At 54.4% G+C, this 24,528-nt stretch overlaps 1 protein-coding gene across 1 annotated transcript in view; it reads left to right on the forward strand.

Annotated features, from left to right (window-relative positions):
• Positions 1 to 12,991: 12,991 nt before the first annotated feature.
• The window catches only part of TNFRSF8 (TNF receptor superfamily member 8), a 59,819-nt gene continuing 48,282 nt past the window's right edge, over positions 12,992 to 24,528 (forward strand). Inside the window, exon 1 of the mRNA XM_036999570.2 lies at positions 12,992 to 13,338. Within this exon, the coding sequence (XP_036855465.2) occupies positions 13,276 to 13,338 (63 nt within the window). The 5' untranslated portion in view covers positions 12,992 to 13,275. The remainder of the gene's footprint in view (positions 13,339 to 24,528) is intronic.

Here is a 24,528-nt window from a genome sequence, read left to right on the forward strand (position 1 = left end):
ATCTGAGGGCACATGCCCTCTCATGCTTACACACTTGTGGACACACACCCTCACGCTCACCTGCCCTCTCACTCCAGCATGCTCACCTGTGTGTGTATGCACACGCGCGTGCGCGCGCACACACGTGCTGCAGGCGCCGTCAGTGCCACGGTGGCCCCAGCACTTAGTCATTCATTTAACAGTCCATGGGGCCGTGTTTCTTTCATGGAAGCCAACGTTTGGCTTTTCTTTTGCCGAGAGCTCCTCACTCAGTTTCTCTCGGTCTCACTTCTCATTCTGACTGGGAAGGATTTTTTCTGCAGCCTCTCTCTCTTGTGGTTTCGACACCGTCAGCAGCTGTAGCTCAAGCCCTACGCCTCCTGGCCTCCTCCTGCCTCCCCATGTGTCCGCCCTGGGGGGACAAGGCCAGCGCTGCCCTTCCTGCAGCCCCACCATCTGCGGCCTGGAAGATGGTCGGGACACGGGAGGGCCAGGAGGGGCGTCCCAGCGGGGGCGGGGCTGCGGACAGACTCCCGAGGGCAGGAGCGTGTCACTCAGCCGCCTCAGCTGGCATTGCTGCGAGCAGTTCAAGACGTGCCTGGGCAGAGAGGTCTGACGTTCCGTAGAGCCGGAGCGCCTCCAGGGGCTGGGGTCACCGGCGAGCGCAGAGCTTCCTCCGGGATGCTCACACCTGCTTGCCCCGTACGTGCGGCTCCTCCCGATCGGGGCTCGCCGTGCCGGCCCCTTCAGCGTGTCTTCAGTCTGCTTTGCCACTGCGGGCACAGTAACTGTAGGCCAGGCGCTCCCTGCCCCCGTTACTTCAAGGTTGTGAAATAGGGAAAGTCTTAGAACTTTCCGGGGAGAAAGCAGCTTCTTCCTGCTTCGAGACTTTTCAGACCCCAAATCTCATGACTCCCCGCTTCCTCTCCACGTTCTGTGGAGCTGGTGGAAGGGGGCATGGAGAAGGTGCTGTTCCCTGGAATAGCACGAAATGGCGCTTTTTCTCTCTCGTGTGATGTTGGACAGTTCACCTCAACTCAATTTCATATGTACAAATTGGCTATTGTAACGCCTTCCTCGTGGCATTCTACCTCCGGGAAGAAATAATGAGCTCCTGCAGATAAGAGCTGTTGGAGACTGAGTTGCACCCCTGCAACCCAAATCCTTACCTTGCAGCCCTAAGCCCCAGTGTGACTGTATTTGGAGATAGTGCCTTTAAGGAGGTAATTAAGGTTAAATGAGGTCATAAGGGTGCGGCCTAATCCAAAGGACCTGAGTCCGTAAGAGTAAAGAACACCAGGGATGTGCACACAGAGAAGAGGCCACCTGCAGGCCAACCAGAGAGGCCTCAGGAGACACTACACCTGCCGACACCTTGATCTTGAACTTCCAACCTGCAGAACTGTGAGAAGTAAGTTTCTGTTGCTTCAAGTCCCCAAGTCTGTGGTGTTCTGTGACGGCAGCAATAGCCAGCTAATCCAAGGGCTCTTACTGTGCTGGCTGGCAGGCACACAGTAGCAGCTCAATAAACGGTGCTCAGCATTATTGCTGGGGGAGAATTCTCCCTGGTGTTTCTGCATGTCTTATATTACCTTTTGTCTTGGACGATTTTTGCAAGGATGGTCGCACAGCAAACAGCTTTGAGAGCTAGAGACAGTGTCTCCCCATGAGTCAGAGAACCAGTTGATTTACCTTCCAGGATGGTAAGGTGTCTCCCAGTTCTTCCCCAATGGAGAGTTGCTTCCATTCCAGGGCAATACAGGTAATGTCTTTCTGGGTCAAAGATTGAGCCTTATGAAACTGGGGCATCTCTTAAACTGTGACACAGGCAGACCTATGCTCAACATTCACCTGGGCCAGTGCCACATAACCCGGTGGGACTTGACGGGCCGGGGACCAATTCAACACATGGCTCAGGCTGCATGCTGCCCGGAGGGCAGTAAACAATTAAATCCCTCCGGGCTCCTTGTCTCCTTAGCAACTGTATCAGTGGAACCTGGCAAGGTACACTGTTGCTTGACAATTATTATTAGTCAGGATGGCTATATTCATTCATTTAACAAATATTAATTGTGCCATTCTCTGGGTAGAAAAAGCATTGAAGAAATTAGGCAAACTTCCTGGCCCTCAGGGAACTGGCCTTCCAATAGGGGTCCTGAAACTCCAGGGCAACCAGGGGGCCTGGGGGCCACGGGGAGGTGGCAGCCTCATCTGTCTGTGGGCCACATACTGAGAATAGATCCGTCTTTGTAGGAGTTGGGCAACGAGTATTTGAAAGCTTTCTGTGTGCCCTGTGCTGTGCTAAGATGTATCATTTCCTTTAGCTTTTGCATAAGCCTGTAAAGTGGGTGAAATGGAGGCCCAGGGAGGTTAACCAGCTTGCTCAGCTGTGGCAGGGACAGAGGTGGGATTTGAACCCAGCTTTGTCTGACTTTCCCAAATACTTTCTTTTTTTTTAACAACACCCAGTTATCTCAAATTACATTTTATTAGTACATGGCTTTCCTTTTCCTTTTCCTCTCTCTTTTTTTTTTTTAATCTGAAGCAGTGATTGCTTCAAACAGGTTTTCTGTGTGCTGTTTATTTTAATCTGAGCCCTGGGGAAGGTGATGGGCCCCAGCTGCTGCAAGGAGTAGCTGCCTTGCCACCTGGGGTTTTGCAGGGGCGAGCTCCCAGCCTAGGGGCCCTGGGGGCTCATCTCTGCCTGACCTGGTCATTCTGAAATCAGGGGCCCCTCCCGGGAAGGATGCAGGCTGGGGAGAGCTGCAAGGCAGGCTCAGAACCGGGGCTTGAGATGACTCATCTGTGGCTATTTATTACCTATTTCCATTTCTCAGTCTGATTGGGCTTCTCGAGGGCCAAGCCTCCTTCCTTCTGAGTAAGCGGAGTGCTGAGTAAGCAGCCCAGACCAGGCCTGCCCACCGGGCCTCCTCTGGAGCGCCCTGTCCTCGCCTTCAGCAACTCGGGGCCGCGGGAAGTTCCCCACAAGTGCCCTCACTAGGTCTTCGCAGCAGCCCTCTCTCTCCCGGTTCTTGCCCCCCTCCCCCACCCCCAGCCTGCTGTCACCGTTGGTTCTCAGCTGAAATGCTGCCTCCAAAGGGAATCCCTCTCTGACCACCACCTGACCCCGTGGCCCTTGCCGCATTGCCTCTGCAGCACCTGCCCCCCTCCTAAGAGTTTCAGTGGGGAATTAATTACTCCCGCCCCGGTGGAAGGCAGCAGTAGCCTCCCATTTTCCCAGGCGGTACCCCCTGAGTCACCCTTGGCTTTGTCAGCAAATCGGTTGGTTCTCCCTTCCAAGTTCCCCAGAATCCTGCCCCTTCTCCTCTCCCCCGCTGCTCACTCTGGCCCAGCCTCCATTACCTCCCTAGACACCCTAGTCAGCCTCCTCCCCAGCCTTCCTGCCTTTACCCCCAGCCATTTACTTTCAGGGCAGCAGCCAGAGTGAGCCCAGAAAAACCGAGGTCGGCTCACGCCCTGCCTCTGCTCAAGGCCCCTGACTGTCCCCCGTCTCACCCAGGGTGAAAGCCAGCATCCTTACAGTGACCACAGGCCCTGCCTGACCCTCTACAACTCCTCTGGCCGCACCCCTGCCAGCTGCCCAGCTGGCTCACTCCCAGCACCAGGGCCGCGGGGCTGCTGTTTCACGCTCCCCCTCGGCCTGCCTGCCTCCCTCCCTTTCTTTCTTCATGTCTTTACTCAAAAGTCACTTTCTCTGTGAGGCCTTTCCTGACCATTTTATTTCAAGTTGCACCCCTCCCCCCAGCACACCCCATCTTCCCTGTCTTCCCCTTATTTTCTGTATAGTCCTGCTTCCTTTCTAATATACCAGGTGCTTTACTCATTGATTTTATTTGTTGTTTGTCTTCCCCTCACTGGAAAATCTTCAAAGGGAGGGGATTTTGACTGTTATGGTCACTGATGTATCCCAGCACTGAGCCTGGGGCCCACACACCTGTAGTGTTTATTGAGTCCATGAATGAATAAAAATCCCTGCTACTCGCCCTTCAAACAAGTGGGGATGAGTTGCTCCTTTTATCCAAACACTCTTGTTCCTGTGGGGCACTGCACCATCGGCTGGTCCCATGGACCATGGGCCTGGCAGAGTTCCATGTCCTGGTGGCATCCAGACACGCAGCCTGGATGGCCAAGCTCTGGCCCCTGGAGCACAGCGAGGAGAGGGGGTTCAGGGCTCTGGGAACAGTGGCATCCGCCTGCACAGGTAGCTGCTGATGGTATCTTTCCTTGGCCCAGTTCACTAGCTCCTACAGAGCTGGAAGGGCTCTACACGGCTGAGAAGGGCTCCTGCTGCCTTGTGCAGGGTCCCTCCGGGCCAAGGCGGCTGCTGCTCTAACAACTACCGAGCACCTGGGTGGGATGCCAGCGAGTGGCCAGATCTCAGGCTCAAGAAAACACAAGGACAGGCTGCTTCCTTTGGGACGTTGTCTGCAGCTAACTAGTGGGCATTTGAAAAGCAAGTGTCAGCCCACCAACACACAGACCCCAGGGAGGCGGGCGCAGGGCAGGTGGCATACCATGTCCTGCCCTTCTCAAGGCATTAGCTTCCCTTGTACCTATTTGGCCATACAACACGGCTGTTTCCAGGTAGGGGGGTAGGTAAGCTGTCCTGGGTGTTTGGGATGGCAGGGGCTGAGGCTCTGGGAGGTGTGCACACTGATACAGCTGTGCACGTATATGTGTGTGCATGTCAGCATGTAAACAGGCCAAGTGTTCCCCAGCCCCCGATGTCCCATTAGCCCCTGTAGTCAGGGCCAAGCAGACCCTCCGGCTCCCTGCCTGCCCCCCCTTGCCAGGGTCTGAAGCTCTGGAGTCAAGCCTTTGCTCCCCTGGAAGGCAGATGACCCAAAGCAGCAAACAAGCACAATAAAGTAGTTGCTGGCAAGAGGGGTGGAGGGGGTCAGCAGCTGGGGCTGGGGCCACCCTCATGAGAACTTGCTGCATGACGTTGGCTTCATCTCAGCAAAAAGCAGGTTGGGGAGGGGTTGTTGGGGGCACAAGGGTCTCACGCTCTCAGATCCCTGTGAGTCCTCACACCCTGGACCACCTTCTTAAGCAAACCAGAAGCTAGTTAATAAGGCATACCTGGAAGTTGCAGATGATAACTGTCAGGTTTTTCTTAGCCCAGGCCATAGCCCCAGTCTCCAGCACAGACCCCATGAGTCTCCAGACCTAAACTGAGGGTCTATGCCTCAGTTTCCAGGATCTTGAGGATTTCATGCCTGGTAAACCCCAGGCCTGACCAGGCCTTAAGGCCTCCTGGCTGTTATTGGGAAAGAGAGAAGATCTGGGTGTGGAGCTGATTTTCCCCCAGGGGTGTGGAGGGACAGAAGGAGAAAAACCCAGGGGGATTTTCTGAATGAGCCCCGTGCACCCATGGGCAGCTCCTTCTGGGATCAGGGTCCCTGGTCCCTGGGAGAGCAGCCTACCTCTCTCCTGCTGGGGCAGCTGGGATGGCAGTACAGACAGGCAGGCGGCCGCTCTGTTCTGAGTGTCTTTCTCAGGACTGTGCCTGCCCTTCTCCGCATTCTCACTGTGTGCCTGGAGGGAGGCCCCAGAGGCAGGGCTGTTGTGTGCCATGCCTCCCAGGGCCCCTGCCCTTGGTCATCCAGTCATGCAAAGAGCCTGCAGGAAACCAAGCCCTGTTCACATCAGTGCGCAAATCAGACAATCCGCCCTTCCCAGAGCGCCCATCCTAGGGGAAAAGCCAGGTGAATCAACAGCTTCAGATGGTGGCGTGGTGTGTCCCCTGAGGGGAAGAACTGGGGTGAGGTGACAGACAGGGGCAACGCTGGCCTGGGTGGACAGGGAAGGCCTCTTTGCGGAGGTTGCATCCAAGCCAAGACCTGTAGGATGAGACTTAAAAAAATTTGTTTTTTACATCTTTGATGGGTAAACTGACAGATGATAAAGTGTACCTATTTCAACTATACAATTTGATAAGTTTTGACATATGAGTATACCCATCAACACAACTGAGATAATGAACGTGTTCATCAACCCAAAAGTTTCCTCAGAGGGGCAGCATTTTGAAGAGCTGAGGAATAGGGTTGCAGGCAGAGGGACTGGTAAGAGCAAAGGCCCTGTGGCAGGCAAGCTGGCTGGCCCCAGGAGCAGACAGAAGGCCAGTGGGGAATGTGACGGGGAGGGGGTAAGGTTGGGGGTCTTTTTGGAGGCTAGAAGCTCAAGTCTGAAAGTAAAGGCTTCCTCCGCACGCTCTTGGCTGGTGAGTGAGCAGCCACATCACACTTGGCCATGAACACGCCAAGTTCTTGCCAAGGCTCTTCTGAGAAACCAGCCCATTAATGGTGATACTGCCAATGACTTAGTAAGTGTTTTCCCCAAAAAATGATTTACATTTTAACTGGGGCCTTCAGCAATATCGTCACTCAAAGGGTGAGTAATGATGGAATTTCAGGCGGAGGGGCAGGCCGGTGGAGGGAGCCTTGATGAATCCCTCCTGGGGTCTCTATCGTTCTCAGCCTTCAGAGTGAAGCTGGCTTCTGGAATGTTCTAAGCTGTAAGTCACAGTTTGAGGACAGGGTGACTCTGGCCCCTCAAATCCTCCAGAGCTGATTCCTGGGACCTTCCTCCAGCCTGATTGCCAGAGACCCGGCCCATGTGGGCAATGAGGGGGTGACAGGAAGCACAGTGCCAATCCCCATGGAGCAAATTCCTTCACAACAGATAGCTCTGGACGCTGCAGGACAGCCGGGAGAGCAGGTTGCCCCTTGGCCTTCAGGATAATAGCACCTGGGGCTACAAGTTAGTAAAGGCAGCCACCACCCTGGAGCAGAGTGGGGAGAGGCTTGCCCTTGAGTCATGACTTGGGTTTGAATTGTGGCTCTAGAACTTACTAAATTGCTCGGGCGAGTTACTTCTCTGAGCATCTGTTTTCCCATGAATTGCAATAAAAACTGTCACTTTGCAGGGCTCTTGTGCCAGGTACGTTGTAAACAGCTTTGATTCATTCATTTGGTAGGCCCTGAACATGATGGGCAAAACCCCAGGGGTGTTCTTTTCCTCCCAAGAAGCCAGCAGACCCCAGGCTCGATTTTTTCTATCTGTAGGTTGGGAGTGGTGCTCCCTGGAAGGGAGTGTGCCTTATCAGCACAGGAAGGCCCTGTGAAGAGCTGTCCTCTCTTTCCTGAGGATCCTCCCCAGGCGCTCCTGTCTAGCACATAGAACTGGGGACCTCCCTGCACGGACACACCCCTGGGGATACACTCTCCTCACCTACGCCTCCGATCAAACTGCTACCACCATCGGTTGCTTCTGTTTCCTTCTTGTACCCGATGCCTCAGATTCCGTGATTAATATTGGACTAGGCTTGGTTTCCTGGGTTGAAATGACTCACCCCTATTCACAACGGCCCTTCTGAGCAGGAAGGTCTGGGGGAGACGGGACTCCGTGATAGCGAGTCAAGGCCCATGGGGTTAGCCCCACCATGCTGTGGGCCTGGGCCAAGTCTCTTTCCCTTTCCAGTCTTAGCTTCCTCCCCTGTCTCTCTGGAAGGTGGAAGGAAATACTGGAAACGAAAGAAGAGCAGGGTTTCCTCCCTAGCTGCTAGTCCCAGGGCCTTGTGAGGGCAACAGCCCCCTGGGGCTCAGACCGGGAGAGCTGGCCCGCGCCGGGTGCTTTTCATATTGACCCATTTAATCCTCACGACAACCCTTTGCAGTTGATATCATTGTTTGCATATTACGGATGAAGAAATTGAGGCTCACAGAGGGTGAGTAACATGCCTAAATCCACACAGCTAGCAAGCAGCAGAGAGAAAATTTGCCCTGGGCTGTCTGGCCCTAGAGGTTCTGCCAGCCTAGAAGAACATAGGTGGAGGTATCTGCAGAGGCCCCCAGGCCAGATGGGACCCAGGCTCCTGTCTCCCTCCCTGTCCTGGAGCCTAAGAACAAGGGGACTTGTAAGCAGATCATCAAACCCAGTCCCTTTTACAGATAAAAATACTGAGTCCTGGAGAGAAGTCACATGGCTAGATGCAGATATGGGCTTGAACCCAGGCTCCGAGTCCAGTTTTCTTGCATCTAGGGCTGCCACCTGTCAAGCTAGAGCCCAGCCCTGGGTGCCAGAGGCCTGGGGATGCGTCCGCACAGAGGCTGGGTGCCCAGCAGCCTGGCCTTGCTGAGGCACACCTTGCTCACCTGAGAGGCCAGGCAGACTCCTGACGCCCGTGGTTCTCACTGTGGACCTGCCGTGGTGCCCAAGACCCTTGCATGAGTCACTCTTGGCCAGAACGGTGAATACCGTGATAAACTCATCCTTTGGGAAGGGGAACACCAGGCCGTGAGCATTTCAGCTGTGGTCCTGGATGGAGAGGTCTGGGGCCATAGCAGGGGCATGGGCACCCAGTGGGAGTGGAGCAAAGGGCAGCAAAGTCCTTTTTACTTCTCCCCTTGCATTCCAAAGGGCTTTCTATGACTGCTGTTTTTTCACTGCAACCTTCGGAAGGCTGCCTCGCAGTGGTAAAAGCACATTGGCAGAGAAGGAAGCAAGCCCCTGGCAATCCCCTTCCTTCTTCTGTTATTCATGTACCTGCATGGTCCCCTGCCTACGTCGGGGAGAGCCAGCCTGCGTCACCAATAAAATGCCGTGGATGTGATGAAGTGTGCCCTCTGCACTGGGTCACAGAAGCAAGTGTGGTTCCTGCCTTGCTTTCTCGGGCAGCCTGCTCCGGAGGAGGACACTCGGTCAGCCCCGCGTGGTCCGTGACTCCTGTCCACAGTCGTGTGAGCGGCTCATTTGGGAAGCAGGTCCTCCAGCCCCAGGGAGTCTGCAGATGCCTGCAGCCCTAGCTGACATCTTGCCTGCAACCTCATGGGAGATCCTGAGCCAGAATCTGCCTGTCAGGTCTCTCCCGAATTGCTGACCCACAGCAACAGCAAGATAGAATGTGTATTGTTGTTTCGAGCCGCTACGTTTTGAGGCACACAGTAGGTAACTAATACACTGGGAGAAAAGATGACTTGTCTGCAGTCACGTGGCCGGGCCGGGACTCCTACACCAGTGGTTTCTTCTGGGGAAGACAAGGGTGGCGGGGGCTGAGGGAGGAAAGAGAAGGTAGCTGAGGCTTGGAAGTCAGACACAACTGGAGCCAAATCCCAGCTCTGTCACCCACAAGCTCTGTGACTTCAAGCAAGTTACTTAACTACTCTGCGCTTCAATTTGTTCATCTATGGAGTGGGCAAAGCAATACTGACTTGAAATCTTGTTGCCAGGATTAACTGTGTGGCCAAGGACCTGGGTGTTCTGTTTGTGGGTGTGCATTTCTGGGGTTCACCCAGGCAGCAGGACGCACCTAGTGTTTGTCCCCTCCAAACTCACCGGAGGGAACCCCTCTCCCTCAGCCCTCCATGGCCACTTTGCATACTCTCTGAGAGGCCAGCGCGAGTGTTCAGGGCCCAGCGAGTGTCCTGGGCCTCACGAGGGTGAGACCTCTGGGATGTGACTTGTAGGCAGCTTGGCACATAGGACCCACCAGAGAAGAGCTCACTGGAGAGTCCTAATTCCATCAAGGTTCCCCAGAAAGGTGCTCAAAAAAGTACCTGTCCCAGAGCAGAAAGGGTCCAGGCTTTCCCCCTCCAGTTTTCAGTCTCCTACCTGCCAGCTGCTGCCTATAGCAGAAAGAATCCTTTTATCTGCTGAGGGTATTTTGGGGCCATTTGGAGCTGGGGTTCCCAGCTGTTGGGGAAGTCCCTGCATTTCCTGAGCCAAGTCGGAACCTGTGTCTTGCTCAGCATCCTTTTGGTGACACAGGTTCCTGGCTCCCCTTTGGAGGGCTTCCTGATGCACCCACCTTCCGCCCCCTTCCTCGGAGATGAGATGGTGTGGGCAGGTGCTGCTCACCTTCCTGTCTCCTGCAGGCCTGGGGGCTTGGCTTCTACAAGTTTGCTGTGGTGGCAGCAGGTGGGGCCTTAGGCCCCCTGCAATTCCACAGTAGGGCCTGTTGCCGAGCCTCGCAGGGCAGAGGGATTTCCCCTCCAGCTCTTCAAAGCACTTTCACACACGCTCGGGGGTTCACGAGCCACCTAAAACCAACAGAGGCGGCCAGGTCAGCTCTATCCAGTGCACGCTCTTATAGTCCCACGAGCTGCCATTTCCCTAGGCTGCTGCCATTTCTACAGTAGAACTGAACCCCTCTGGGATCCAGCCCCTTCCCTGGCTGCAAAATGCGCCCTCCTCTGGGCTGGCCAGGCATCAGCTCGCAGCCATGTGCCTGGCACTCTCAGGCTCTCGAGGACCCCACCATTTCCTGGGATAGATGGACACAAACCAGTCATTACACTCATGACACAGTGAGATCAATTCTAGAACTGAGGTGCAGAAAATGACAGAAACTGTCTTTGTAACTGGGAAGATGGCTTGGGGAGGGGAGGGGGCAGTGCCAGGAAAGCAACAAAGAGGAAGGGGCATTGGAGCAGGGCCCGGAGATAAGCAGGACTTTGAGGTGTGTTCCAGGTGGAGGAGAAGTGTGAGTACAGGCGTGGAGGGCCGAGAGAAGCACGTGTGTGGCTGGAGCCGAGGTAAGAGGGAGAAGCTGCAGAGGAAGCTGGGAAAGCAGGACCAAGCAGGTTGGGAAGGGCCGAGAGTATCACTGGCTTCAAGGAACCCTGGTCTGGCGGATCCACGGCTCTGCACCTCGGTTTGTCACCTGCAGAATGGGGATAAAAACAGGGACTTCTTCATGGGGTTTCCCTGAGGATTCAAGGAACTAATGTCTGCAAACTCTTAGTGTGAAGTAAGCACTCAAAGGCAGCTCTTTTTATTGAGATTAGGTATGTAATATAATTTTTCAGGTGATGAGGATCCCTCCTCTACTGCACTTCTGCAAGGGTTCTGTGCAGAGGAGGTCTGATGAAGGGCCACTTTAGAAGCCCGTGAAGGGGAAGGACAGGAGGGAGATTTCCACAGCCTTGCTATAATGATCATTTGTCATGGATGCATAGTGTTCCACTAAATGAATGCACCACAATTTACTTAGGTAACCATTCCCTGTTGGTGTGCTTCTTAGGGTATTTCCAAAATTTATACATGTTTTAGGACACATTATTGTGTTTACAGTTTTCCTTTTCCAGTTGAACTACTTCCTTCATTTTTCTTTACTATGGTGAAATTACTGAGCCAGAAGTTGTAAACATTTTTTGTGGGGGGCTTTTGCTAAAAATTACCATTGTTTTCTGAAAGGCGTTGTAACGGTTACCGGCAGAGTATGAATGTGTATTCTGGTTTCACCACCACAACTTTGGGGTTGGATTTTACTAGGGGTGTTTACTAGGGTTTAAAAAGTCTAGGAAGTTATCAAAGGTTGCGTTCATTTGCATCTCTTCAATTGTTAGAAAGGTGGAACTTCTAGAACTTGTGATTAGTGCATTTGTATTTCCTCTCATGTCTGCTATTTTGCTGTTGTTTGAATGTGCAAGTGTGTTTATTCAGAGCACCAGCTTGTCTATAGGAAAGCTCTGGACTGGCAAGCAGGGGTCCTGGATTGCTCCTGTCCCTGGTTCTGTGACTGTTATGGGCGCTCACTTCTGCAGTCACCTACTTGTTTAACATAGTTCCAGCTCAGACATCTCAGGCTGCTGGGCCTGGCGTGGGAGCCCGGAAGTGGGTGTCCAGGGAGGGTGCACAATAAAAGTAGTTTTTCCAAGTGCAATCCAGGAGCTCCAGGGGGGTTGAGCTTGGGGTGGCCAGTTGTGGAGAGTTTGTTGGGAGGGTCCTGGTGGGAGACTACTGCTGGTGGGCCAAGGAGATGGAGGCATTTCTGGAAGATGGGGGCATTGCACCTTGCAGGACAGACCGAGGTTTAGAATCCTGAGAGGCTGCCTTCCCTGCCCCTCAGCCCAGCTGGGTCCTGCAGCCGTTCTTGGCTCACAGAAGACAACTGGTCATCTTTACTCAGAGCACGTCGGACTGGCTGCCTGTTTCCCAGTCTGGAAAAAAGCAAATATAAGACATGCAAACAAACCCTTGATCAGCAGCCTACCCAGTGCATGCTCAGTAAATATGTGTGGCATGTAGAATGAAAGGAGCAGACAACGCACAGGAAGCAGAAGCACTGGAAGGGAAAATCATCCCTCTGCAAATGAGAACTGGATTCCAATGAGGCTTGTATAGTTTCTTTCTTTCAGGTAATAGTGCTAGGCTCCTTCTCTAGGCAGAACACTCGCAGGCGGCAGGGAAATGCCTGTGGACTGACAACCAAATGCTCCATACTTCTGTCTATAAGTCCCCCCAAAGTTAATCCATCCACCTATTCACCCATCTGCCACTTGCCTGTTCACCCACTCATCCACCTACCCATCCATCCATCCAACCATCTACCCCATCCATCCATCCATCCATCCATCCATCCAACCATCTACCCCATCCATCCATCCATCCATCCATCCATCCATCCATCCATCCATCCATCCATCCATCCATCCATCCATCCATCCATCCATCCAACCATCTACCCCATCCATCCATCCATCCATCCATCCATCCATCCATCCATCCATCCATCCATCCTTCTGTCCACATATCCACCCATCCACCTATCCACTCACCCATCTACCCACCCACTGACTTATTTTACAGCAAATATTCACGAATCCGGGTGACTGGTTGGTGGTGGCTTTCTCTGCAGTGTCCTGACTCCAGCTGTCCCATCCAAAGAATCAACTCTCCTGGGCTGGAGGGAAGGTCTGGGTGATCTGAGTGTCAGGAGCAGGTCTCACCCTTCCCTGCAGCAGGGCTGGGGTGGGACGGTTGGGACTGGCCGGAGCCAACCTGCCCTCTGTGAGTCCCCTGCCTCCACGGGTGAGAGCTGCCTTCCCCGCCCCTCAGCCCAGCTGGGTCCTGCAGAAAACTCGATGGAGCTGGGAACCACCCGTCTGTCAAATCTGGGACGGGCCATTCGAACAGCAAAAGGGGAGTGAGGCTTGTCCTGAGTCATCTCTGCACGTGTTTGTCCCCTCTGGCAGTCGCGTTCCTGGAAACAGTTCTGGGTACCCGAGGCGCGGTGAGACGGTGGGGGAAGGGCAGAGTTAAGGCTGAGCCCTCGGGGAAGGAGCAGTCACTTTTGAAGTGACTTCACGGCGTGCGGTTGGGTGCCAGCGAGGTGCGCGCGGGACATTCTGCCACGTCTGCCGGTGCCCGAGGTCTACCCACGCGCGGCCTGGGCCGCTGGCACCGCACGTGGGCGCCTCGCGCTTCCCAGGCTGCCTCGGTGGGCGCGGGCGGTGGGCGCGGGCAGTGAGCCCAGCCCTGCGCCCCGCCGGGATGCGCACCCTCCGCGCTGTGCTGGGACTGTCCCTCCTCGGAGCGCTCCGAGCCTTCCCGCAGGTAAGGGGATGCCAGGAACCCCGGGGAGGCGCCAGAGATCCTGACCCACCCCGCTTCCCACCGCTGCCCTGAGCTCCGGACCGTGTCAGGAGCAGGTGGCACGGGGAGAACGGAGACTCATCTCGTTCCGCTCAGCCGGGGTGAGGGGCACCGGTGCCCAGCGGGACGGGAACAGACAACATTCACAGGGGGGAGGAAGCTGACTGGCTGGAGGGGATGCCTCCCCCCTGCCTTTGTAGAGTGCTGGGCTTATTCATTCATTCAACATTGACAGAGTGAGGGGCCTGCCTTTGGGAGGTAGGCTCTGGGTGGGCACCTGGGCAGATCAGGTGAGCCCTGGGCGGCTGCGGACAGCCAGGTGCGGCCTCCTTTGGTGAATGCCCGCTCTCTGCGTGTTCTCCCTGTTGTTCGCTTGCCCAGCGTCCCAGGCCATGGGCCTCCCTCGGCTAGAAGAGGTTGGTTTTCAAGCTTGCCCTGCCACTCGCCCTGGTCCCTAAGCCGGCCTCGGGCGGGCGGAGGGTCTAAGTGAGGGAGGGAGGCTTGGGCATGAGGGTGCTCCAGCAGCCGGATCAGCTTCCCCCAGCCCTGCCCAGTCAACCAACACGTGGATTTGGTGCCCCTGAGCACATGGTGTCCGCCCCTGGGAAAAGGAAGAATGAAGTCTGCAGGGAGCTGCAGAACTAAATCTGGGCGCTGCCTTAGGGAATCTGAGCACTTACCAGTGGCCAGGACTGAGCTAGGGGCAGGATGGGGGAAATTCAGATTCATTGGACATGGTTTCTGTGTAAGTGCTGAGCACAGGTCTGCCAATGGCAAGAGGCCCATGGCTGCCCACAGTACCGTGGACCCTGCATAGAACATGGTAGGCATTGGTGAGCACCTGCTGAATATTGGTGGCCAGGGCAAAGGCAGGAAGGAAACAATAGCGGTCAGCTAGGAGAAGGGAGAGGGTCCACTCCCCTTAACCCTACAGGAATGGGGTGGGGGCACTGTGGCGTTAGTCCTAGTCATCCAAACCTTAGGGTGGGCGAAGAGGGAGGTAGATGGGCTTCAGGCAGGGAGAGTATAGGTGGAAAAGGGGACAAGCTGATGCCCCCTTCCATTTCTAAAGGGATGATGTGAGGCCCCCACCACACCAGGAGGCAGCTGACAGTGTCAAGGACAGGGACCCTGGCTGGAGAAGCCCCTCCCAGCCCTCTGCTGATGACCTGGGGGAAGGTGAGAGTTTGGGGTTCCAAGGTCTTGGGGAGGTGAGAGGAAGGAGAGGGACTTAGGGGGCTTTGCTTGTGTTTGGTGGCTTGAGTTCATGTGCTTCCCTCCTACAGAGTGAAGCCCCTCCTTAAATTAAAAAAATATGTATTTAATTATGAATCCATGCATGAATCCATGAATCATTCCACAATGATTCTATGAATCTAGTCCATGAATCTATCGGCAATGCAAAAAACTGAAAATCTGCAGATAAAGCTAAATTTTTGGGCATCTCATATATAAGTGCCATAGTTGCTTTGGGGTTTCCTTTGCAGACCTTTATACATGCATGTCCATCTCTATGTCAGTTTTACAGAAAGGTATGGGGTCTTCCATATACTATACTATATGTAGCATGCAGCTTTCCATTCGGTTTCTACTATGTCTGCAAAATGTCTTGGAGAGCTTTGCATGTTGATACTTACAGGCCCCCCACTTGTCTTTTATGCTATATCCTGAATGGGGGCTCCATAACTGATTTATTTATGTCTCAGATGGATGGGTGATTAGAACGTGGAGGAGGCAAATTAAGAGATGCCACCAGATTGCCTTCCAGGGCGGCTGGACAATTTACCCTCCCACCAGTGGTGCAGGGGAGTAGTGTCTTCCCCACATCCTAACCGACTTTTGATCTTATCAAAGTTTTTATTTTTGTCAATGTGACCGTGAAAAGGGCCATATCCTTGTTGTCTTAATTTGCATTTCCCGCCTACTAGAGAGCCGGAGAGGCTCTACCATCTCTCTTGTGGTCTCAGACATGGGGTCATTTCTTGGCAGGAATTGGGACATCTGTTGGGTGGGGGAGCTGCCTGCCCAGCTCCATAGTCTCTCTGATGAACCCTTCAAGCCTTTTTCCATCTCTGTTGTCCCAATAAAGATATGGGAAGTTCATTATTTTAAAAAAAACACACACACAAAACCCAAATCAGGGCTTACATTTTAAATCCTCTTTTCATTACTATCTGACGAGACTCCAGCATTTTGTGGTCAGTGACCTGAGGCAAAAAGAATGCTTTCTTGCTGTGTGTTACATTCTGAGAAAGAGATTTGGCCTCTGAGGCCTCATACCGCAGTCTCCCTGGGAGTGGTTTCTGTAATGAGACCCAGGATAACCGCAGTGTGAATCCTGAGAGAGGGTTCATTGTCCTAAGTCCTCCCCAGGCCTTCCACCCTTTGCATCCCGGCACCAGGGGTGGAGGTAGCCCTGCAGGAGGCCCAAGGCCTTTCCATGAGTTGTGCAGTCTTAGAGCCCCCCAGTGCCCACCCTCTAGGCCAACTCTTAAGACTGCCAGCCTCCCTCCCCATCCGTACCGCCAGTTCCGGCTCCCTCCTCCTCCTGCCGGATGTAGACCTCTTCTCTGAGTCAGGGCACCTGCTCGTTATGGAAGGATCTTTGCTGCGTGATAGAGAAACTGTGTGCGTCTCTCCACCCTCTGGGTTTCCAAAGCTTCCCAGGTGACCCCATAGAGCAGAGCGCTAAAGGCAGACTTTTAGTTACTGGCAGGACGGTAGAAGAGACATTCTGGTTTTATTTTGGAAAGGGGGCTCTTCCAGGGCAGGATTTTCTCAAGTCCTGCATGGAGGCAGAATTCCACCTTGTACCCCGAGATGAGGGGACCAGGAGAGGGGGAATCCTGATGAGAAGGGGGAGGAGGTGTGGGCTGGTTGTAAGGCCTCAGAAAGAGACTGGGGCAGCAGGAAAGCCCAGAGGGACATGAGGGGGACATTACTCAGTTCGAGAGCAGTCAGTGCTGGGAGAAGGACAGCGTTTCCTGTAAGTTTCTGCTTCTGCTCCTACTCATCTCTGACCTAGCCTCACTTCTGGAGTTGATTGTGTTTCATGTTTAGGCTCATATGCAGCTTCTTCAATCTCCCCTTCCCCTCAGGGACATCATGAGAAGGAAGCTGGGGCTGGAGGTGGCCATGTCTGGGCATGGGGAGCCCTGGGAGGCTTGGGGGGTCCTGACACAGACAGCTAGTTTGGCCAGCCTCGGCTGTCATGACCCTGGGATTAGCCCATCTGGGCTTATGGTCCCCATGTTCCAGAGGAGGTTTCAGAGGCTCAGAGGCGGGGCAGGACCAGAGTGCCAGACCCGACGGACAGATGTCAAAAAAGGCGGCGCCTCCCTGGTATCCAGCTTCTCTCTTTCCTCCCCATTCCTCCCAGGGGCTCTTGGGCTCGGGGTAAGAAGATCTCATTTTGGAATCTTTGCTGATATGGTTGAAAACCACTGGGCAAGTCTCAGTGACCTCTATGGTGGGGAGGGACTTTTTATATGCAGCTCAGTCCAATTACTCATCAAGTGCCTAAAATCAGGGACATTCATCCAAGTATTCATTCATTCATTCACTCAGAAAATTTTAAAGGAGCAGCTACTCTGGGCCAGGCTTAACCCCAGGGCCTTCCGTTCTAGGCTGTTCCAGGTGATCAGCCTCTGCCCGGAGGCCTTCAGGGATGGGGCCCTCACCCCCTCTTGTGGCTGCTCATGCCACCCTGGGGCCACGCTGACATTTATGAGGTCTTTCTGATGTGCTGACATTTTCTCCTCAAAGCTTTTGTCCATCAGTCATGGTTCTGGAAGCCAGGGCTGTGAAGCAAGCTATCTCCATCTTCCTCAGAAATCTTCCCAGCTCTGTGAAAGACATCCAGCCCCAGCCCCCTGAAGGCTCCCAGCCGGTCACAGCACCCAGAGCCTCCAAGATGTATTCCTCACCTGGCATGGGCTCAAAGCCTGTGCTTTCCAATCATTTACTCCACACACATTTATCCAGCCCCATGGTGTGCCAGGGTATGTTTGGGATGCTGTACTGCATTTGTGCCCAGCAGAGCCGGGTCCCACCTCACGGGGCAGACGCTCTGCATGTGGCAGACAGACAGACAGTAAGCACTGCTTGTGCTGGAGAGGACGGTAACCGGCTAGCGTGAGAGGGCCAGGCAACCATCCCAGGTGGGGCAACAGGCCGGCCGGTCCTCTGGGCTTTGCTGCAGTACACACACCAGTGGGAAATTAGCAGAAGAGCCCCCAGACCCAGGGAGCAAAGGCCCTGAGGCCCTGAAGGAACTGGAAGGTGGCCAGTGTGGCCTGAGCAGAGTGGAGCGGGCGAAGTGGGAGCGGCACGATGGCAGGGAAGTGGGGAAAACACGGAGCTTTGTGGACTGAGGGGGCTCCAGGGATTTGCTGGGGGAACAACATCACATGATACCTTTTAAAAGTCCCTCCGTCTGCAGGGGTCAGGGAGGAGGCAGGCTATTGCTGCGGTCCACGGTCCACGGGAGGGGCGAGTGGAGACGGGAATGCGGGTGGACGGGAATGCGGGTGGGTTGGCTGTGAGTGCAGAGGGCAGGATGGGAATCAGGAATCCTGCCCAGAGTTGGGGGCTCCACATCTGGTTGAATGGTGGTATCATCTATGGAGGCAGGAAAACTGGGCACAGGGCCGGAAGGTGTTTTGGAGAAAAGCAGGCGTTCTGTTTTGCCCATGTTCCAGTGTCAGGAGTTTTCTCTTGCTGCGGTAACAAATTGTCATAGGCTTGTCGGTTCAGGACTCCGGAGGTCAGAGGTCTGAAGTAGGCCGCGGGGTTGCACTTCTGGGTGCCCTAGGGGGAAACGCGTGCCCTTGCCTCTTCTGGCGTCCGCAGGCTGTGCTCCTCGACCCACAGTCCCCAGTCACTCCGAGCTCTACCTCTGATGTCCCATGTCCTCTGACCCTGCCCCTCCTCTCGCCCTCTTGCAAGGACGGGCCCCTGTGATTCCACTGGGCCCTACATGGATAATCCGGGAGGATCTCTCCATCTCAAGACCCTAAATTAACCACATCAGCACAGTCCCTTTTGCCACGGAAGGTAACATATTCACACGTTCTAAGTGTTAGGACCTGGGCATCTCTGGGGGCCATTATTCTACCTACCAGACACTTGGCCTTGTTGAATCTGGCCTGTTGCCTTTGTGGTCTCTTTTGGAAGAGAGTAGAGCTTCATGGTGAAGGTATGGGCTTTTCAGTCAGCCTGCTAAGTTTATACCCTGCTTCTGACACTCCCCATGTGGTGCTCTTGGGCAACTTCTCTGTGCCTTGACTTCCCCACCCATAGAATGGGCCTACTAAATAGTAGCTACCTTCTAAGGCCTTTGGGAGGATTATGTGGGATGACACATGGAAAGTGCTAGAACGGCTCCTGGCACATGGAGAGTGCTATGGAAAGGGAAGCCGTCACTGACTGCCTGTTGTTCGTGAGGCACTGTGGAGACCATTACAGTCCTTGTCCTCGAGGGCGGTGATGTGGTAAGAGGGACACGGAGGAGGGTCTGAGCAGTCCTATGTGGAGAACCGTCTCCGGCTGAGGGAGCCCACGGGGGCCTGTCCTCACCTCCACCTGGTTGCTGGGGGAAGGCTTTGGGAGCAGAGGAGAGGAGGTGGCCCGGCTGCAGTTAGTGACACAGGCCCCACACCACAGTTGACGCCATCATCCTTACCAATGTCCCAGTCAAACAGCACTCGGTGAGGGTGCATGGGCTGGCCTGGGGCTCACTCTGTAGGCCCCCTCAGCAGGTTTCAGGCAGGGCTTGGATCTCCAGGGGGATGAGGGCTCCTGGAGGCACTGTCCACGCTTCACTCCAGCACCTGCTGTGGACCCGAGATGGTTCCTGTGTGCGGGGCTGAAATGGTTCCAATCCTCCAGGACCATAAAACCCCAAAACCAAACCTTCACCACTCCATCCAGGACATGTGCTCTGTCTGTTACTGATTCAAGAGAGGAGGGCCGAGGGTTCCCTGTCCGGACAGTCTTGGGGCTGGGCTCCAGCCTCCCCGACATGCATGCTGGGAGGACAGAGAAGGTCAAGAAAGTACTCTGGCCCCTTTTAGCAACTGGGCTGACACTGGGGGATGAACCCAAGCCACCTCGAGCGGGGACAGAAACCAAAGTGCCCCTGAGGGCACTTGAATCCTTTAATGCCATTGAATTTTCCTTGGCGGCTGCTGGTGTCCCTTGGTGGCTGTTGCTGCTGGGGACATTCGTCCAGGGCTGGGGTGGATTCTTACCATGTCTGAGGTACAGCTGGGTGTGTAGTTCAGACACTTGCTGCAGCCCCAGATGTAATCTCAACTGGCTCAGGCAGCCAGCCCAGGTTTCTCTAAGGGGTGGGGTGGGGGCAGCAGTGGGAAATGAGGAGTGGCACTTGCAGAATTGGGACTAGAAGCCAGACAGACCTTGGTCATGTTGACTCACCTGCCTCCATCTCCTCATCCCCTCTCATAGTAGTTCCCCTGCAACATTCAGTGGCTCCCCATTGCCAAAGGCAACATTTCCCAAAGTCTTCTCCAGGGAGTAGTAATTCCATGGAGAATGGAGTCCATGGCCAACTATGTCTGGGAAATACTTTATCTGTCCATCCCCAACCTTTCCTTGGAGAATCAGAGAGCAAGGAAGCACATAAAAGCCTCTGAGAAGCCTGAGGATTGAACATGGAAACCTTTCGAATAGAATCCAGTGACTGTTTGTGTTTTGTTTTCTGCCTGCCACCTGCTGACATCCTGCATCTGATGGAACACCAGGTGGGGAGTAACAGAAGTGCAGACGGCCCCTGGCCCGGGGCCTGGGCCTCAGTTCCTACTCCCACTGTCCAGCCTGTCAAACCACCAAATTCCCCAGTGGCTCTATTCTTTCCTGCCTCTGTACCTTGGCTTCTGCGGTGCCTTCTGTCTGAGATGACCTCACCTCATTTCCTCCTGTCTTGCAAGATCTTACCCATCAGAAGAAGTGGAAGAGCTGTTCCTCCAAGAAGCTGTCCTGAATTCCCCAAGTTAGTTCTTCTTCTCTGATTATCTCACATTACGTGTCCTTCCGCTGTGCGTTAGGGGTTCACGTCTTTCTGGTCTCATCGTTGAGGTTCTTCTCCCTTGCTTCATTCCATAGATTGCTCTTTAGTGTCTCCCGCGTGCCAGACCTGGGGGCTGTCTGCACAAAATGGAACTGTCCAGAGCTGGTGTTTGAGCGTCCCCGGGGCCTGGCCCAGCACCAGTTCCCACTGGGCCTTTAGTGGCTGTGTGTAGATGGACTCAGTCTTATTTTTTGTCTTCTCTGTGGGGGCCCTATTTTAGTTTCCTATTGTGGCTGTCGTTAGCACAAACTTAGTGGCTTAAAACTACACAAATTATTATTTTTCAGCACTGTAATTCCGAAGTCTCAAGTGGTTGTCACCAGGCTAGAGTCAAGGCGTGGACAGGGCTGTGTCCTCCCGGAGGCTCCGGGGGAAAACCCATTCCTCAGCCTTCCCAGCTGCTAGAGGCCACCCACACTCCTTGGCTCTCGGCCCCTTCCTCCCACTTCATGCCACACGCACAGCATCTCTCAGCCCTGGCGTCTCATCGCCACGTCGCTGACTGTCTGGTTCTTCTGCCCCCCTCTAGTACTTTCAAGGACACTGTGCCCACCTGGATAACCCAGGACCATCTTCCCTTCTCAAGGTCATTGAAGGGCAACCTTAATTCCCCTTTGCCATGTAAGGTGACATAAGCACTGGGGATTAGATGAGACAGTCGTGAAGGATGTGGCCTGTGGGCAGGGGCAGGCTGTGCAGCTGTGGGTGGGTTTAAGGTCAGGCCGGGGGATGGCTTCACTTCCAGGTGGTCTATGGAAGTCAGGTGAGCCCTCAGGTGGATGGCGGGGTTCAGAGTCCCCCACAACAGGGTACAGCAAAGCTCAGCCTATTGGCAGAATAGCCTAGTGGTTACTTATGAGCTGGACTTGGGTCAGCTGACTAATGGTCCCTTAACATGTACACACACTAATCCCTGGAACCTGTGAATATGTCACATTACATGAAAAAGGGGACTTCATAGATGCAATTAAGGTGTGGATCTGGAGAGGGCAAATCAGCTGGAGTATCCAGGTGGGTCCGCCATGACCCCATGAGTCCTTCAGTGGGGAACCCTTCCTGGCTGTGCTAGAGATGATGTGGGAGAAGAGGGAGATGTGACAGAAGGACCCACCTCGCCCCTGCAGGCTTTGCAGGTGGAAGCGGGGGGCCAGGAGCCAAGCCGAGCGGGCCAAGGGACGCAGCAGCTCTAGAAGCTGGGAGTGACCTGAGAGGGTCAGCAAAGGGACAGGACCTCAGTCTTGACCACCGGGGAATGGGTTCTCCCCTGGAGGCTCCAGCCAGGATGCAGCCCTGCCCACACCTGGAGTTCAGCCTGCTGAGGCCTGACCTGGACCTGCGGGGCCACCGGGGAGGGGGCCCAGAGGAAGTGGCCTGCATGAGTGAAGCATGAGTTGGGGTGTGCTGGATGAAGGCATGGGGTGGTCAGGAGAACACTGGGTGCAAGGCCGCTGGAGGCAGGGAGGGAGCAGGTGCAAGTGGGAATGGGAAGAAGGCTGGTGGGCCAGGGCCAGCCAGGGCAGGGTCTCTGGGGCCACTGCCAGGACTTTGGGCTTTATGGTAGTTTAGCTGGGGGCCATCTGAGTGTCTTAGGCAGAGTGGAGCGGAGGAGACTGGATCTGATCTGCGTTTGAAAAATCCCTCTGGTGTCTGCACTGTGATGGGGCCGGGTGGATGGAAGGAGACTTTGGATGGCCACTGTCAGTCCGGATGGTGGGGAGGTGAGGCAGTGCTGGTGGATTTGAGGATAGAACTGGAGGCTAAACAGACTAGTGATGCAGAGCATGGTGGATAAGAGCCTGTGTAAGAAGGCTCGGGCCAAATCCTGGCTCTAACACAGCCTAGCTGTGTGACTTTAGGAAAATTTCTTAACCTCTCTGTGCCTGTTTCACCATCTGTAAAATGGGAGTGGGATAGATAGTAGATCTAGAGTGGGGCCTAGGATGCCGCATTTGGAGCAAGTTCCCAAGAGATGCCAGTGCTGCTGGCCCAGGCATATCCCCATGAGTAACAGAGGCAGGGATTCCCCAGGCAGGGCAAGTGGGTTACACCTCCCAGCTTGGGCAGCTCTGGCCCCTTGGGGTACTTTGCATTTGATCTGAATCCTCCACACTGCCCCCCCCCACCCCCCCAGACTCCTGGTTCCTACAGGTGTGACCCATCTCCTGTGCCTCTGCAGCTGAAACCTGGTGGGGCTTTTTGAAAGTAAAGTTTACCAGGTTTTGTAGGGAAAAACAAAGTGACCTGAAAATAGGTTTAGAGATGGGAAGGTTTCAGGCCACTCTTTCTTTATCTCGATATCACTAAGGTTGGGCCACAGGCCCCGGGTTGCACAGCTCATTACCCTGTGAACACCTCGCTCTACCTTGAACCTGTTGGGGAACCCCACCTAAAAGCATCCCCCCAGCCAGTTCTCAGGCTTCCCTCTCCCACTGTCCCCTTTCAGAACCCCCTTTCCCTTCCAGGCCGGGGCTAGTTCCCTAGGGGCAGCAGGAGCTGATGGGCTGTCCAGGGCCTGGGTCTGCAGCCAGTGGGCATTGGTGGGGCCCTCGTAATTCCAGGGTCAGACTGCTTGGGGCTGCCGTGGATGCCAAGACTGCTGCCGCCTCTCTGCCAGGAGCTGGATGGGTGCCGGGCCTGTGCGAGTGGGTGGGCAGCAGCAGTGAGGGGACAGTGGGACAAATAGGGAGATGGCAGAGGCCGAGCAATGAGCGGGGCCCAGGCTGAGGGCTGCACCTGGGGTGTGGGGCCGGGCCAGCTTTTGGGGACCACAGACAGGGCTGCAATGGTGAAGCTCTGGGTCCTGGGTGCCATGTCTTTCTAGCTTACGGGCTTGGCGTACCCTGGGAAAGGGGAGGTTGTCTCCCCACTGGAGGGACCGCTCCTGGAGGGCGTTCTGGGGTCTGGTCAGCCCTCTGGTGCCCAGTAGGTAATGATGCACTTGTGTGATGGTCAAGAGTCAGCTGACCTGAATTCAGATCCTGCCCTGCCACCAGGTGCGACCTTGAGCAGGTTTCTCACCTCTTTGAGACTAGTTTCCATGGTACTAGGATCTCACAGGGCTGTTGGGTTCAATAACTGCTGTTGTTACTTCTATAAGAACACGTGTGCGGTACACTGACCCCGTTTTCTGGGTGCTTGTAAAGTGATGACACCATAGGCAAAAAAAAAAATTTCCCCAGTGTCTCTGCCTGAGAAGGTCAGCCACAGCTTGGGGGCATCTGGCGTGGATGTTGGTGGGTGGGGCTGAGCTGTGCCCCCAACCTGGACGCCACCTACATCTGTGCAAATGGCCAGGGGAAACTGACGTCCATCCCCTCCATGGGACTGGGGGCGGCTAGTCCCTTCCTCCATAAGCCCCAGTGGGACCAGACGCTCCCAAGTCCTCTCCTTTTCCCTTCGCGGGGCTCTGATGGGCTCCTGGGGGACACCCTGACTGAGGTCCCACCTTCCCTTTGGACAGCAAGGAGACTGCGCCCCCGCTGGCAGCAGACCATGGATTTACACAGATTGACTATTGAGCTGCTTTGCCGTCTTCCTTCCTGTGCACGGAGTTCTGGAGGCGCTATTATTTTCATATGTGGTTTTGGGCAATTGCTTTATTTCTCTGTCTCTATGTGTACACACACTATTGTTATTTTTAGTATCAATTCGATTGCCTCCTTTCGTTTTTGCTGAGCCATTTGCAAGTTAGTTGCAGACATTTTGATCCTTCACCCCTAAATATTTCAGGATTTTTCTTCCATAACCAGGACATCTCCTCTCTGAGAAAAACAAGTTATCAAATTTAGGCATTCAACACTGATAGAACATAATCGAATATAAAGTCTGTATTCAGATTTTGCCAGTTCTCTTAATAGTCTCCTTTAGGGCACCACCCTGATTCAGGATCCAACCTAGACATTGCATTCACTTGTCATGTCTCTTTAGTTTCCCTTATTCTGGAACATTCCACAGCTCTTTGTCTTTCATGGGTTGGCTTTTTTATTTTTTTTATTTTTTGAGAGGGCATCTCTCATATTTATTGATCAAATTGTTGTTAACAACAGTAAAATTCTGTATAG

Source organism: Manis javanica, chromosome 4 (assembly GCF_040802235.1).
Source record: "Manis javanica isolate MJ-LG chromosome 4, MJ_LKY, whole genome shotgun sequence".
Taxonomy (NCBI): Eukaryota; Metazoa; Chordata; class Mammalia; order Pholidota; family Manidae; genus Manis; species Manis javanica.